The 17,285-nt window shown below is 43.6% G+C and overlaps 2 protein-coding genes across 20 annotated transcripts in view; one reads left to right on the forward strand and one right to left on the reverse strand.

Moving 5' to 3' along the window:
* Stbd1 (starch binding domain 1) lies at positions 1-3,562 on the forward strand. The gene is made up of 2 exons (XM_021162408.2): positions 1-300; positions 1,847-3,562. Exons 1-2 carry the CDS (start codon positions 72-74, stop codon positions 2,632-2,634), a joined length of 1,017 nt encoding a protein of 338 aa, XP_021018067.1. The 5' UTR covers positions 1-71; the 3' UTR covers positions 2,635-3,562.
* A 536-nt stretch (positions 3,563-4,098) lies between these two features.
* Positions 4,099-17,285, reverse strand: part of Ccdc158 (coiled-coil domain containing 158) — an 87,045-nt gene continuing 73,858 nt past the window's right edge. For 9 of the 19 annotated variants that reach the window (XM_085836866.1, XM_085836863.1, XM_085836877.1 and 6 more), the window contains 3 exons: positions 9,696-9,854; positions 7,221-7,320; positions 4,100-4,644 (listed from right to left, as the gene is read on the reverse strand). In XM_085836866.1, the coding sequence (XP_085692992.1) occupies positions 4,389-4,644; positions 7,221-7,320; positions 9,696-9,854 (515 nt within the window). In that variant the 3' untranslated portion in view covers positions 4,100-4,388. Of the gene's footprint in view, positions 4,662-5,409; positions 5,600-7,220; positions 7,343-9,695; positions 9,855-17,285 lie in introns of those variants that run through there. The other 10 variants (XM_085836874.1, XM_085836873.1, XM_085836879.1 and 7 more) reach the window with 9 other exon arrangements.

Raw genomic sequence — 17,285 nt, forward strand, 5'->3', positions numbered from 1 at the left:
GGTGGGTGTGGCCGTGCGGGTGAGCGGAGCCCTGCACTGGGGCTCGTAGTCTCCCGCAGCCTCTCTCAGCCATGGGCGCCGTCTGGTCAGCCCTGCTGGTCGGCGGGGGTCTAGCGGGAGCGCTCATCCTGTGGCTGCTGCGGGGCGACTCTGGGGCCCCGGGGAAAGACGGGGTTGCGGAGCCGCCGCAGAAGGGCGCACCTCCAGGGGAGGCTGCGGCCCCGGGAGACGGTCCGGGTGGTGGTGGCAGTGGCGGCCTGAGCCCTGAACTTTCCGATCGTGAGCTGGTCTCCAAAGCAGGTATTCTTCCTCCCCTCGAGCTAGTTGTTTTGAAGTTGTCGGGGGAAGGGGAAACGAAAGGCACCTGGAGCCGTGCGGGTGGGTTCTGGTGGACCACCTTCACCGACCTCGGACTGAACCTTCTTCAGCCCTCATCGCGTTCCGGGGTTGTCCTGCCCTGGAGAGGCCACGCGGGTCCTCCAGAGGCCGCGCCCAGCTTCTGCCGCCTCAGCCGGCACAGGCTCCTCCGCCTGGCCGCACTTGGAGCAGTGCACGAGGCTGGCTTGGGGGGCATCTCACAACTCTTCATTCAGTTCCTGCTGAAGCTGAGAGGGACATCTTCTGAGTCCCAGTCGCTGACATACCACACCCCGCCTTAGATTTGGGGCTTATGAACACTTGAGTACTCACTTCCTACTATCTGGGCAGTTTTTTCAGGAAAGTAAAATTCAGCTTAGACTTGGGTCATGAAGGCCACTGTAGCTGAGGCTTTGTGCCGGCTTGGGAACAGCCCAGGGTGGGCCTACTAGGGAATCCAACTCTGATGAGAATTGTCACCTAAGTTTAAATCTACATTTTAGAGACCCTGCATCAGGCAATCAGTGTACACTGGCACAAACCCTTACCTCTTGTGCCCTTTGCCCAGCTGCCTGGCAGAACTTATTTTTAGTGGTGGTCATTTGTAGCTACTACGTGAAAATCTTTCCCACGGCTGGGTTTTGATAAAGGTTCTTCAGAAAATTAGGACTCCAGAGTAATATTTGCTGACATCTCACTTTGAAGGTCATCATTAAAAAGAGGTAAACATGTAGCGCTGAGTTCTCCTAACCCCTGCTGATTTATGGTTTTAGGGTGGTCAGGCTTATAGGAGAGGTAGCCAGGAATGAAACCAGGGTTTTAGAGAACTTGGATCGTATACTTTTAAGAATAGCTTTTATAACTGTATGTACTTATTAAGGAGGGTGGGTGGGATAGGAAAATCTTGTGCTTGTTGAAGACATTCCTTTTCCCTCAAGCCCTCCCCACCCCCACCACACACCCCCAACTCCACTCAGTCTTGTTCACGGTTTTCTTCACACTGACTGCTATGCCTTCCAGTTAGCTGGAGCTGGCCCATCTTGTATTCACTCCCAGGGAGTTCAGGTGTACTCTCAGGTGCAGGGTAGCCATGTAATCCTTTGTTCTACAGAAGCCACCAGCATGTGAGGCTGGGCCTTGTGCTAAGCTCCTGCCCCAACCCTTGGGCAGCATTTTTTTTTTTCTTTTCTTTAAATGACAGGAGCCAAGTGACTTAACTTTGGATACCTGCCAACATGGTCTGGACTGTGGGAGACTTTGCAACTTGCCACTTCATTCTCTCTCATGGTGTGTGCTGAGACTCCCCAAGTGTGCTTTTGATCGTTGGCTCTACGTGTGTGCTCTTAGAGCAGTGTTGGGAATGTTCAAATAGGTACTTGCTTTTTAAAAAACAGAGCCTTGAGCTGTACATAGAAATAAAGACAACAGCAAAAATTTTCTGTGTCTTCCTTTGTGAACCACCTAATGTTACTGCCCTTTCCTTCCTTAGAGCATCTTCAGGAAAGCAACGGACATTTGATTTCTGAGAGCAAAGATCTTGGTAACCTGCCGGAAGCACAGAGACTGCAGAATGTTGGAGCAGACTGGGTCAAAGCCAGAGAGTTTGTTCCTGTTGGGAAGATTCCAGACACACACTCCAGGGCCAACTCCGAAGCGGCAAGAAATCAAAGCCCAGGATCTCATGAAGGAGAATGGAGACTCCCCAAAGGACAAGAAACAGCTGTTAAAGTAGCTGGCAGTGTGGCCGCAAAGCTGCCCTCCAGCAGCCTGCTTGTGGACAGAGCTAAAGCAGTCAGTCAGGACCCGGCAGGCCACGAGGACTGGGAAGTGGTGTCTAGGCACTCATCTTGGGGGAGTGTTGGTTTGGGTGGCAGTCTTGAGGCTTCTAGGTTAAGTCTAAATCAGAGAATGGACGACAGCACAAACAGTCTTGTGGGAGGAAGAGGCTGGGAAGTAGATGGGAAGGTGGCATCTCTGAAACCTCAACAGGTCAGCATCCAGTTCCAGGTGCACTACACCACTAACACCGACGTGCAGTTCATTGCAGTGACTGGAGACCATGAGAGCCTTGGGAGATGGAACACATACATCCCACTCCACTACTGCAAAGACGGGCTCTGGTCTCATTCTGTCTTCCTGCCTGCAGACACAGTGGTGGAGTGGAAGTTTGTGTTGGTAGAGAATAAGGAAGTTACTCGTTGGGAAGAATGCAGCAATAGATTCCTACAGACTGGCCGTGAGGATAAAGTGGTTCATGGGTGGTGGGGGATTCACTGACTCAGTTTTCAGAGCATCCAAGAGGCTGCAGCAGAATGTGGACAAGGCTAAGGCTGTAGAGCGCACTGCATAGTTTAAAGTAAAGGCGGTGTGATTCCAATTGTAGCCGTCAGGGCTCTTTCAGGTTTGCTAGTGTGGCTTCTGTCCAAAATGTAGGAAGATGTATGCCTGCAGATAATGCTTCCTGTAAGCTGGCACTTGTCCCTTATTGTATTGACTGGTTTGTGCTGACACATCAGGACTTGAGGAATTGATCATCCTGGGTAGTTGCATCCTGGGTAGTATGCCTGAGGTATGGACTACATATGGGCAAGGAGCAACTAAACAACTGCACGGGTACACAGTAGAGCGCCCTTAGCAGCTCTTAGACTAGAAAGCCTACAATAAGCCCCATCAAACACAGCTAAAGCAACACTATTTACATTTAATAGTAACATCATACGGAACTGTGACCAGTAAGGATCGGAGTTAAACTCCAGACTTCCTGTTAGTTTTTATTCCATTTTAACTGCTGAGGATAGGCGAGACATTAGCAAGTATGTCTTTGTCTTAGTGGCTGAAGGCCTATTCAGAGGTGGTCATCCAGGAAGCAGAGCATGAGGGATTGAGGTGTGAGATGCTGAGGTGGTTTGAAGGGTATAGTTCCTTGAGGACTGGGAGTAACAGGTCTGAGTCTGGTACATCCCTCCTTTACCCACAGTGCCCTGGTTGGACCATCTCTGCTCACTGCTCCACCTCATTCCTACTCGGTGTCAACAAATGGGCTGCCCCAGAGACGTCTTTTCCATCTGTTAACTCTTCACTCTCCTTACAAACCAGCGAGTGAAATTCTCTATAGGACCATACTGAAGAGTGTCTTTGCTCTGAGAAGAAATATTAAGCTTTAAGTTATAACTGAATAAATAAATACCGAGTTTTAATATCTTTATTCAATGTCTCATTTGTTTCAATTTTAGCACTTTAACCTAGGAGCTATATTTTACATAAAGAGAAAAGCAAGCCTCAAGTTATAGCAGATACCATAGGGAAAATCTTTTACCCTCCCTCAGGGAAAGTTTTAAATGCTTTTTTTTTTTTTTTTAAGAAAGTCTTAAATATTTTTAAAAACTTTGCTTAGAAGGGACTTTTTGAGGCGGAGTTTCTTGTAGCATAGGCTAACCCCAAAATTCACTATGTAGCCAAGGGTGCCCTTGAAACTGATCCTCCTGCCTCTATTTTTCAAGTGCTCAGGCATGTGCCACCATACCCAGTTTTATGCAAGCACTCTACAGCTGAGCTACATCTCAGCCTTGGTGTTTTCAGACAGGGTGGCCCAGACTGGCCTGCGACTCCCTAGATAGCTAAGGATGACCATCAACAGCTGATTTTCCTACTTCCACCTTCCAAATGCACAAGTGAAACGAGTTTTCATGTGTTAACAGTCTATATTATCTATCAGCTAAGGCAGGTATTTTATTCTGGCTAAGATGCCCTGTGCTGACAAAAGTCTAGATTCAACTGAAAGCAGCATTAGAAAGTTTGTTTGGAAGCTTTGCGGCTCTCCGCATTTTTGAGATGAAATCCATGCATTCTGCTTATGTATCTCACAATGAGATCCACAGAAGGCACTGGTCATTACTTCACAAAGCTAATTAAAACAATTTAAATAGAAGTCTCTAGAATTCTATTTATAGTTACCTGATGAAATTAAAGTTAACCTCTCATTAAAGCCCATTGACTTAAGAAACAAATCATGCTATGTATATACACTTACATCATTTATAATTAAATGCACATCGATTGTAATCATCATTTGAAGTTAGGTGTGCTTCAGAGTGAGAACTTTGTCGTTGACAGCAGCACACGGTTTCCCTGAGAGCAGGTACACCCACCTCAGGGCCCCTGCTGGCTGTGGTGTCAGTCAGCACTATCAGGTCTTCTGGGCAGTATCTCCCCTCCATGTAGAGTTCCCCAGACCCCCTTCTGCCTGTGGTGCCACCTTGAGGGCCCTCTCCATCCTTGTCATCCATTCTGTGGGAAGAAAATAACTTGAGGAAAAATGGCAAATTCAGTATTAACACTCTGACCTGAAGGTAGCCCACAGTTCTCTATCCATGTCCATTCCACCTGAGGGAACTGGTCAGGTGACCATCCCTAGAGGTGAAAGGTGAGGGCTGTGCAGCTGCAACAAGGCCTCCAGCTAAGCAGCTGTGTCTCCATGACCCCTGCCATATTGTCTCTGATGTTTCGGAACAAGTGAAACTCTTGTGTGTCTGCTCTTGCCTTAGTGTATTTAGTTTGCATACACATACTCCCGGTTTATTAAAATTTAATTAAGGTAGACTGTATTCAATGTAGAAGTTAAAGAGTAACTAAGTATTTTCTTTCTTTAGTTTTATGCAAGAGAAGAGATTTCTAAGTTTGGATTGGGGGCACCAAGGTTTTGTTGATTACTGATATTGACAGAACAGTGAGCTCAAGGTCACTAACAAAGCCTGGTGTTTGTCCAGCATGCTGGAGTTTGTCCTTCTGTTCTTGGCTCTGTGCCCCTTACACCATCTGAACACGTTCCCCCCACTCCTGAAACCCAGAATTTGTTAAATCAGGAAAAAAAAATTGACTCTGCTATCTTAGAACCTGTAAAATAATTTAAAACAACTATACCAACATGCTAGCATTAGCATAAATTAATATATTATAATATGTGAACACTCTCAAATCTAACTGGTAGTAGTTACAAGTTTTACTGTGAGAGCATTCAGGAAGTTTATTTCAAAATAGAGTATACAGGTCAGGGTATCTTTTATTAAAATTCACATAAAAAGAAAAAAGTTCACAGGGCACTAATTATAAGTAACACCACAATTAATCGGGTGTCAGCCCTCTGTAGAGAGCGGGCAAGCAACGCATCATTTTAGTAACATTTTTTCCTGGTCTTTCACTTTCTGAATCCTCTTTTCTTGATTTCTGATCATTGAAGACATTGCTGAAATATCAATAAAACAAAGTTAGATTGTAATGTCAACTCAGGTTTTAAAACCCTTCACACTCATCTTCAAGGATGAGGTGTTAGCCTGCAGGTCAGACCCTGAGGTGCATTAAGACTTCAATGCAGCGCACTTTTGTAACAAATATAACAGCCTCCTGGAAGCGGGACAGATAACAGGGATATAAGCCAAGCACCTCAGGAGGGTCCAAGAGGGAAGCCTCCTGTCCTTCCATCTCTGGGGACAAACTTGATTACTGCAAGTAGTTTGGGGAATTTCTCTGTGCTCTTGTGCACATGCACACAAATGGAAATAGGTGTATGGTTTTGGCTTCTGCTTGTGCTGGGGACTCAATCCACACTCCTGCACATGCTAGGCAGTCTCTCTCTCTCTCTCTCTCTCTCTCTCTCTCTATATATATATATATATATATATATATATATATATATATATATATATATGTGTGTGTGTGTGTGTGTATTTATATATATGTATATATATATGTATATATGTATATATAATATATTTATATATATATGTATATATACTTATATATACATATATATATATATATATTAGGTGTTTTCTTCATTTACATTTCAAATGCTATCCCAAAAGTCCCCCATATCCTCCCCCCCACTCCCCTACCCACCCACTCTCACTTCTTGGCCCTGGCATTCCCCTGTACTGAGGCATATAAAGTTTGCAAGACCAAGGGGCTTCTCTTCCCAATGATGGCCAACTAGGCCATCTTCTGATACATTTGCAGCTAGAGACATGAGCTCCGGGGTACTGGTTAGTTCATATTGTTGTTCCACCTATAGGGTTGCAGACCCCTTTAGCTCCTTGGGTACTTTCTCTAGCTCCTCCATTGGAGGCTAGGCAGTATTTAATATCAAGCTCTACCTACAGCCCTGTAGTTTAAATTTTGATAAATTCTGCCAAAAACCTCCAAAAATATTTGTTCAGACCACAAGCACCATCTTGCCAGGCAGTGCATCTGGCCCAAGGCACTGTTCCTATTAAACAGATGCTGCATGTCTTCCAAATAGACACCTCTGCGATGGCATAAGCAGGAGGGACTTAGAAAGTGTGGGTGTAAGTGGGACCAAAAACAAATCTATGTTTTTTTAAAAAAAAAGAAAAAGAAAACCCAAAACTCACAATAATATGAGCAGTGCAAAATGTTTTCTCACTGCTCAGAGAGAGCTGGGCTAACACAATTTACTGAGATTTTCTTAAACAGCAAAGTGATGTACAAAGTGTATTAAAGGATATTGGCTTTAGCATCAGAAATTGCAAGGATCAAGCCTCAGCTATCCTGTTCACTATGTGACATGGGACTTACTGTGTCATCAGGCCCCACACTCCCATGCTGCTGTGAAGGCGGCATGAAGACAAATAACAGTGAGCGAGTTCTTAGTGGATGCCATTGAGTATTAGTAACATGCTTACACTCATTGTACAAATGTTTGTTGTTAGAAAAATAGTTCTTGTGTGTGCATGCATGTGAGTTTCCCCCCTATTGCTGGGGACTGAACCCAGGGCTTTCATTAGCTAGGCAAGTACGCTATCACTGAGCTAACTCCCCAGCCCTGGAGACTGCTCTGTATACTGTACCTTGGTTCTTCAGCTGTAAATCTTCTACCAGGGTTTGCAAACTTTCCAGTCTGTTCTGCAGTTTTTGGCATGTTTTTCCTGTTGTTTCTAATGACGGAGACTGTGAATCTATTAGAAAATTGCTTAGATGTGATATTAAAAGTCTATTCAATATTTATTTTGTAAATCTTCAAATTACAAGTCAAACAACTTTTCTTATGAAAAATTTAAAACACTATTTTAAAATAAAAATGTTTCCCACTTAAATAGAGCAATACTAGCTTATTTGGTTTTGTTTGAAATCAATTTGATTTACTATGATTCAATTACATAGTATTAAACAAATTCATGAGAAGTTAGCGATATACTATATGTGTCAGCTAGACACCAAACCTGAGTAGTTTCTAATTGGGGGCTTCTCGGTGTGTGCCTATCACCTGGGTGTGGATGGTCTATGTGGTGGGAAAGGGCTGTATGCATGCTGACACAGCATAATGACCCTACAATGCTGTGGCAGCAACTGACAAGGGCCCAGAGGCACGAAAGCTGTCTCTACTAAGTGTGTGAAGTTCTGTCAGTTTCTGAAAATACTTGGCTAGCAAATGGATCTCAGCCCCCAACTAGATGAATAATTTTGAAAACATTTTTATTGACTTACTTTTTATTCCAAAGTACCTTTTCATTCTAAATTAAAGATAATCGTCTAAATGTTTCTCAGTTCAAGAGGATGAGCAGCAGTATCTTAGAACAAATCTTAAGATTTCTTCAAAATTAGGATAGATTAGGAATCTTTGAACAAAAATAATATGTAGCATGATGCGTGGTGAGGACCTGCGAATGGGGGAAATGTCCTATCCCTGTGCAGTTACAGGCACTGCCGCTCCTCTCGCCATCACTCTGGACCGGTCACAGCGGATTCTTACACGTGTGTGCTGGGTTTGCTTTCTTTCACATGGGCTATTACTAGGTAGCCACAGAGAGGGCATCGCGATGCAGTCATGAACTGGGTAATTAGGTAGCCATGGATAGCTGTGGTTTACTATGTATGGAGAGAAGGCCTTGGACTTTGGAGACCTGCTTTCTGTGGCCTGACTGAGGACACAAAGAGCTTAGAATCAAAAGATACAGAGTATATTGCATATAACAGTAAAGAGTAACATGTACTCAAATAGGATTAGGTTCTGATTTTTATACCTTTTTAGGATCTAGAAATATGTATGGCATAGAATATCAAAAGACTAAGATGTTTTGACTATGACCCAACACCTTGTGTGGCTTATTTCTTATCAACGGGAACGATGGGCTGGTTTTGATCACTGCTGTATAGAATGGAAGACATTTCAAGTACAATTTGACCTATATGCAACTCACATATTTTAAGGCACTTAGTCCAAATCAAATTATTTTTTAATTTTTTTTATAAAACAAAAGCTGAATTTAAAAAATTTGATGAAATTTTTAATGAGTTTGTATAGCAGACATTTACACTTAAAAAGATGTTGGCTGAAGGAAAACCCTACTTTAACTGAGCAAGAATGGAAAGTCTCAGCACTTAGACACAAAGTATTATAAAATTTATTAAACCAACAAATAACAGCAACAAAAAAACAAGAAAAAGATTCGATGTTCATGTCACAAAAGTGTAAAAGTGTATTTATATACAATATTTAAACTTTTATTATACTAAGGCATGAGTGTGTATATGCTGCAATAGCTGTCTAATTTAAACACCATATTACTTAATAGCACCAACTTCAGGCTACATATGGGCAGTGTGTGCAGAATCCCACAATCCCCTGGATTAAGAAAAAATATAAGATACAATTTGCTAACACATGAAACTCAAGAAGAACGAAGACCAAAGTGTGGACACTTTGCTCCTTCTTAGAATTGGGAACAAAACACCCATGGAAGGAGTTACAGAGACACAGTTTGGAGCTGAGACAAAAGGATGGACCATCTAGAGACTGCCATATCCGGGGATCCATCCCATAATCAGCCTCCAAACGCTGACACCATTGCACACACTAGCAAGATTTTGCTGAAAGGACCCAAATATAGCTGTCTCTTGTGAGACGATGCCGGGGCCTAGCAAACACAGGAGTGGATGCTCACAGTCAGCTATTGGATGGATCACAGGGCCCCCAATTGAGGAGCTAGAGAAAGTACCCAAGGTGCTGGGGGGATCTGCAACCCTATAGGTGGAACAACATTATGAACTAACCAGTACTCCCCCAGAGCTCGTGTCTCTAGCTGCATATGTAGCAGAAGATGGCCTAGTAGGCCATCAGTGGAAAGAGAAGCCCATTGGTCGTGCAAACTTTATCTGCCTCAGTACAGGGGAACGCCAGGGCCAAGAAGTGGGAGTGGGTGGGTGGGGGAGCAGGTGGGGAACTTTTGGGATAGCATTGGAAATGTAAATGAAATAAATACCTAATAAAAAAAAAGAAAGAAAGAAATCAGCCAACCCCATCGGCAATACCAGATCCTTCTTACCTTTTGCAGAGGTGGGTGAGTGAATAGGCTTGGTAGAGCGATACTGTGGTGTGGAGTTCACTGACTCCTCAGCTGAGCTAGTCAGGAGGGAGTGCACTGGAGACTTCTTAGGAGAAGAACTGAATGAACGAGAAGCTGACATTTTCGCAGATGGACTTGCTAAAATTGCATAAGGACAAAGGTAAAAAAAAATAGTTAAAAACAGTGCACTGCACTTAATAAAGAACCCCCCCCCCCCCCCGCCAATGACAGGGTTGGGAGGAAAATACCTAAAGTTTCTGGTTAGAACTTTAAACAGTTATGACCTAAAAAGGGTTGTACCTCATATGATAGGTTAATTGTGGGAAGCCACATGTGCCGTTGCAGGGTGGCGCTGGCTTCCGCTGGCCACCACACATACATAGGCAGTAAAGTTCTTTTGCCAAGATGAGGTTTTGAGAATTAACCAAAATTAACCAATCAGATGAGAGACATGTTAACCAACCAGAAGTAGGCATGCAAATGAGGTGATAAGCATAACCCAAGCACAACCAATCCGGGTGTGAGACACGCCTCTCCTAGGCCTATATAAGCAGCACCAGTTCTGGGCTTGGGGTCTCTTCGCCTCTGCAATCAAGCTCTCCCAATAAATGTGTGCAGAAGGATCCTGTTGCAGCATCGTTCTTGCTGGTGAGTCAGGGCACACGCAAGAAGTGGTGCCAGAAACCCGGGAAAAGAAACATCTTCAAGCACGAGCGAAGACCCCCTGCTACAGGGAGGATTCAGAACTGCATCATGGTGAAGGAGCGGTTAATAAAGTGTTCCCGTAAAACAGACTGCTGAGAAGGATCCGGAGTGGATTCAGAACTCTTCAGCTGGGGAACAGTGGTAATGAAGTGTTCCTGCAAAACAGACTGCTGAGAAGGATCTGGCTGTGTGGATTCAGAACTCTTCAGCTGAGGAACAGTGGTACCAGTAAATCTCCCAAATTGATCCCCGGGTTAAAGGGGGATATGTTTTTTAAGAAAAGGAAAAGAAAAAGGAGGAAAAATAAAAGGAATCAGTGATAAAGGAAAGGAAATAGTGAAGGAAAGGAAAAAGGAAAGGAAGGAAAGAAAAGATTGAGACGATAAGGTTCCCGGCTTTGGGACAAGTTAAGGTTCATGAGTTATGCTTTTTCTTCCCATTGACCCTTTGTGGGTAGGTCTGATAGTTTTGGTCTTGTTTGTTCTGATATATGGACTCTGTTACTGTTTGAAACTGTGTGTAGGGGCAGTCAAGACAGGTCAGAAAATCCTTACAGAGCAACAAGAGAGTATGTTGGAAGAGGAGAAGGGCTTAAAAAGAAAAAAGAAAAAGAAAGACACAGTGTTATTAGGTGGACAGAAAGGACAAAACAAAAGAGCCGAGGCGGAGAAGGAAGGCGAATTAGCTTCTGCGCCCCCTCCCTATACCTCCTCGGCAGCCACCTATAGGCGGACCTTCTGTCCGGAGGTTTGGAGAGAGGTTAGATTCTCCTTGCTGGGATGTCCTATTTTCACCGACCAAGCAGGGCAGAGATAAATCCAGCATGGGATAGGGATATGCTGCTTGGCCAAGGTCGCTTTGCACAACAACAGACAGGATATCCAGTGCATGTGTTTGAGCAGGTGCCATAAGGGCGTGGAAATCATTGCCCACCTGTGTTGACAGCATTGCAGAACTCCAGAGAGACAATGAGGCACTGAATCAGGTAAGAGAGGAGTGCTCTCAATTGGTTTGGGAGAGAGGGTCTGTTTGTGTTTCCCCAGGATCACCGACGACAACAGCTGTGGGTCCCAGAACGGCTGACCAGAGCAATTCAAAACAAGCAGAGCTATGAGGACGTGGATGTTCCTGTGGCTGGAGGTGCTCCCGCTAGTGAGAACTGAAGAGCTCTGTGTTCCTGAAACCATGCCGTTGACGCATTCAGGTGTTTCCTCAATTCTTTACATCTAATGCCAGATTTTAAGCCTTAATGGAACTCGAATAGAACCCATCATTGTTGGCAATTTTACCTCTTGGCTTACCTCTGCTTTTTCTTACTTTAAGGAATGGGTGGGAGTGATTTTGTTTGGTGCTGCCATATGCTGTGGACCAGCTCTGGTCCACATGCTCTGGTTGGTATGCAAATTCAGAACCCAACAAAAATGTGACAAGGTGATTATAACTCAGGCACTTTTAGCTATTGAAAATGGCGCCTCCCCTGAAGTTTGGTTATCTATGCTCAAGAATTAGTAGGTATCTGAGTTCCCTGCTCTTGCACCCCACGGATTTATAGATCCATTGCACTGGGATGAGAGACTCAAAGATCATTGGTCAGCCCTTGCACATCGCTGAGGTTTCCTCATTGCACGTGATAGGGTGATCATGATTTCCCCACTAATTCATTTTTTGGATGGCCTCTTTTGTAGAGTTTTCCCTAGGTCATTTAGCAGTTACTGTCACACAGCACTGCGGTATCCAGAGACTGGCAACTTTCCTCATGCACAGACCAACCTAAGACACGGGGCCTGGTGGTGATAGGGTTACCCTATGACGGGTAAGGCTGTGACATTAGAGGAACGACCTAAAACAGGAGCCACGGTGGATGGACATAATTGCACAGGCCTACTCCAGCCTCATTTTATTAAAACAAAAAGGGGGAGATGTGGGAAGCCACATGTGCCGTTGCAGGGTGGCGCTGCCTTCCGCTGGCCACCACACATACATAGACAGTAAAGTTCTTTTGCCAAGATGAGGTTTTGAGAATTAACCAAAATTAACCAATCAGATGAGAGACAAGTTAACTAATCAGATGAGAGACAAGTTAACCAATCAGATGAGAGACAAGTTAACCAATCAGATGTAGGCATGCAAATGAGGTGATAAGCATAACCCAAGCACAACCAATCCGGGTGTGAGACACGCTTCTCCTAGGCCTATATAAGCAGCACCAGTTCTGGGCTTGGGGTCTCTTCGCCTCTACAATCAAGCTCTCCCAATAAACGTGTGTGTGCAGAAGGATCCTGTTGCAGCGTCGTTCTTGCTGGCAAGTCAGGGTGCGCGCAAGAGTTAATCTTAGTTAACTAGATTGAGAGACAGCTAGAAAACTGGTAGAGTCCATTTCTGAGTTGTTTGTGTGGGAGGGAGTTTCTGAGACAAGTGGCATTGACATCAACAAACTGGACGAGGCAAGTCTCCCTTATACATGGGTAGGACTGGCCAGGGGCAAAGTCCCGCTGGAACACACAGTGGTACAGAAAACTGGCCCATGGGTACTAGCTTAGTTCTGCATGGGTGGGTTTGGTTTGGATACTGCCATCACCTGGAGACACCAGGGCCCAGATTCTTCACCCTTGAGTGTAGACTCTAGCAAGTCTCCAGGCCTCAGCCCCACACTGGGGTGAAACATTGCCTCTCTTGCTGAACCTTCAAAATTCTTAGGCTAAGCAGCTGTTCTTCCCTGTTACTAACTTGCAGATGGCCTTTGTAGGACCCCCGCCTCTGATCATGTACATCAGTCTATAGTTATATAAGCATTTCATGGCTTGCTCCTCTGGTGAATCCTGCCTTAGGAATGAGAATGTACAGAATCGTGATATCCAGAGGTCTCACTTCAAATCAGAGCCACTGACGGTTTTATCAAACTGATTTGGAATTGTCAAATCTCTTAGCTGTCTACAAAAACAAACAAACAAAAAGTGAATTTTGTCTAGAAGAAGGTAGTCTCGATCTAAGTCTGAATCCAGTATCATATAATAAAACCTAACCGGGGGTGTACAAAGAAAAGATGACATGGTAGAAAACCAAGAGGGGCTGCAGAGATGGCTCAGAGGTTAAGACTGCTCTTCCAGAGGTCCTGAGTTCAATTCTCAGCAATCACATGGTGGCTCACAACGATCTGTAATGGGATCTGATGCCCTCTTCTGGTGTGTCTGAAGAGAGCAACAGTGTACTCACATACATTAAATAAATCTTTTTTTTTAATTTTTAATATTTTTTATTACATATTTTCCTCAATTACATTTCCAATGCTATCCCAAAAGTCCCCCATAGCGCCCCCCACTTCCCTACCCACCCATTCCCATTCTTTTGGCCCTGGCATTCCCCTATATTGGGGCATATAAAGTTTGCAAGTCCAATGGGCCTCTCTTTCCAGTGATGGCCGACTAGGCCATCTTTCGATACATATGCAGCTAGAGACAAGAGCTCCGGGGTACTGGTTAGTTCATCATGTTGTTCCAACTACAGGGTTGCAGATCCCTTTAGCTCCTTGGGTACTTTCTCTAGCTTCTCCATTGGGAGCCCTGTGATACATCAATAGCTGACTGTGAGCATCCACTCCTGTGTTTGCTAGGCCCCTGCATAGTCTCACAAGAGACAGCTATCTTTGGGTCCTTTCAGCAAAATCTTTCTAGTGTATGCAATGGTGTCTGCGTTTAGAAGCTGATTATGGGATGGATCCCTGGATATGGCAGTCCCTAGATGGTCCATCCTTTCATCACAGCTCCAAACTTTGTCTCTGTAACTCCTTCCATGCGTGTTTTGTTCCCAATTCTAAAAAGGGGCACAGTGTCCACATTTTGGTCTTCATTCTTCTTGAGTTTCATGCGTTTAGCAAATTGTATCTTATATCTTGGGTATCCTAAGTTTTGGGCTAATATCCACTTATCAGTGAATACATATTGTGTGAGTTCCTTTGTGATTGTGTTACCTCACTCAAGATGATGCCCTCCAGGTCCATCCATTTGGCTAGGAATTTCATAAATTCATTCTTTTTAATAGCTGAGTAGTACTCCATTGTGTAAATGTACCATAATTTCTGTATCCATTCCTCTGTTGAGGGACATCTGGGTTCTTTCCAGCTTCTGGCTATTATAAATAGGGCTGCGATGAACATAGTGGAGCATGTGTCCTTCTTACCGGTTGGGACATCTTCTGGATATATGCCCAGGAGAGGTATTGCTGGATCCTCCGGTAGTACTATGTCCAATTTTCTGAGGAACCGCCAGACTGATTTCCAGAGTGGTTGTACAAGCTTGCAATCCCACCAACAATGGAGGAGTGTTCCTCTTTCTCCACATCCTCGCCAGCATCTGCTGTCACCTGAATTTTTGATCTTAGCCATTCTGACGGGTGTGAGGTGGAATCTCAGGGTTGTTTTGATTTGCATTTCCCTGATGATTAACGATGTTGAACATTTTTTCAGGTGCTTCTCTGCCATTCGGTATTCTTCAGGTGAGAATTCTTTGTTCAGTTCTGAGCCCCATTTTTAATGGGGTTATTTGACTTTCTGGAGTCCACCTTCTTGAGTTCTTTATATATATTGGATATTAGTCCCTTATCTGATTTAGGATAGGTAAAGATCCTTTCCCAATCTGTTGGTGGTTTTTTTTTTTGTCTTATTGATGGTGTCTTTTGCCTTGCAGAAGCTTTGCAGTTTCATGAGGTCCCACTTGTCAATTCTCGATCTTACAGCACAAGCCATTGCTGTTCTATTCAAGAATTTTTCCCCTGTGCCCATATCTTCAAGGCTTTTCCCCACTTTCTCCTCTATAAGTTTCAGTGTCTCTGGTTTTATGTGAAGTTCCTTGATCCACTTAGACTTGACCTTAGTACAAGGAGATAGGAATGGATCGATTCGCATTCTTCTACAAGTTAACAACCAGTTGTGCCAGCACCATTTGTTGAAAATGCTGTCTTTCTTCCACTGGATGTTTTTAGCTCCCTTGTCGAAGATCAAGTGACCGTAGGTGTGTGGGTTCATTTCTGGGTCTTCAATTCTATTCCATTGGTCTATTTGTCTGTCACTATACCAGTACCACGCAGTTTTTATCACAATTGCTCTGTAGTAAAGCTTTAGGTCCGGCATGGTGATTCCACCAGAGGTTCTTTTATCCTTGAGAAGAGTTTTTGCTATCCTAGGTTTTTTGTTATTCCAGATGAATTTGCAGATTGCACTTTCTAATTCGTTGAAGAATTGATTTGGAATTTTGATGGGGATTGCATTGAATCTGTAGATTGCTTTTGGCAAGATAGCCATTTTTACAATGTTGATCCTGCCAATCCATGAGCATGGGAGATCTTTCCATCTTCTGAGATCTTCTATAATTTCTTTCTTCAGAGACTTGAAGTTTTTATTATACAGATCTTTCACTTCCTTAGTTAGAGTCACGCCAAGATATTTTATATTATTTGTGACTATTGAGAAGGGTGTTGTTTCCCTAATTTCTTTCTCGGCCTGTTTATTCTTTGTGTAGAGAAAGGCCATTGATTTGTTTGAGTTAATTTTATATCCAGCTACTTCACCGAAGCTGTTTATCAGGTTTAGGAGTTCTCTGGTGGAATTTTTAGGGTCACTTATATATACTATCATATCATCTGCAAAAAGTGATATTTTGACTTCATCTTTTCCAATTTGTATCCCTTTGATCTCCTTTTGTTGTCGAATTGCTCTGGCTAGGACTTCAAGTACAATGTTGAATAGGTATGGAGAAAGTGGACAGCCTTGTCTAGTCCCTGATTTTAGAGGGATTGCTTCAAGCTTCTCACCATTTACTTTGATGTTGGCTACTGGTTTGCTGTAGATTGCTTTTATCATGTTTAGGTATGGGCCTTGAATTCCTGATCTTTCCAAGACTTTTTTTTTTTTTTTTTTTTTGGTTTTTCGTGACAGGGTTTCTCTGTATAGCCCTGGCTGTCCTGGAACTCACTTTGTAGACCAGGCTGGCCTCGAACTCAGAAATCCACCTGCCTCTGCCTCCCGAGTGCTGGGATTAAAGGCGTGGGCCACCATGCCCGGCTTTTTCCAAGACTTTTATCATGAATGGGTGTTGGATCTTGTCAAATGCTTTTTCCGCATCTAACGAGATGACCATGTGGTTTTTGTCTTTGAGTTTGTTTATATACTGGATTACGTTGATGGATTTCCGTATATTGAACCATCCCTGCATCCCTGGGATGAAACCTACTTGGTCAGGATGGATGATTGTTTTCATATGTTCTTGGATTCGGCTAGCAAGAACTTTATTGAGAATTTTTGCATCAATAATCATAGGGGATATTGGTCTGAAGTTTTCTATCTTTGTTGGGTCTTTTTGTGGTTTAGGTATCAGAGTAATTGTGGCTTCATAGAATGAGTTGGGTAGAGTACCTTCTGTTTCTATTTTGTGGAATAGTTTGTGAAGAACTGGGATTAGATCTTCTTTGAAGGTCTGATAGAACTCTGCACTAAACCCATCTGGTCCTGGGCTTTTTTTGGTTGGGAGACTATTAATGACTGCTTCTATTTCTTTGGGGGATATAGGGCTGTTTAGATCATTAACCTGATCTTGATTCAGCTTTGGTACCTGGTGTCTGTCTAGGAACTTCTCCATTTCATCCAGGTTCTCCAGTTTTGTTGAGTATAGCCTTTGGTAGAAGGATCTGATGGTGTTTTGGATGTCTTCAGGATCTGTTGTTATGTCTCCTTTTTCATTTCTGATTTTGTTAATTAGGATGCTTTCCCTGTGCCCTCTAGTGAGTCTGGCTAAGGGTTTATCTATCTTGTTGATTTTCTCAAAGAACCAGCTCCTTGATTGGTTGATTCTTTGAATAGTTCTTCTTGTTTCT

This window comes from Mus caroli, unplaced genomic scaffold (genome assembly GCF_978045245.1).
Source record: "Mus caroli unplaced genomic scaffold, Mus_caroli_1 scaffold_4, whole genome shotgun sequence".
NCBI lineage: Eukaryota > Metazoa > Chordata > Mammalia > Rodentia > Muridae > Mus > Mus caroli.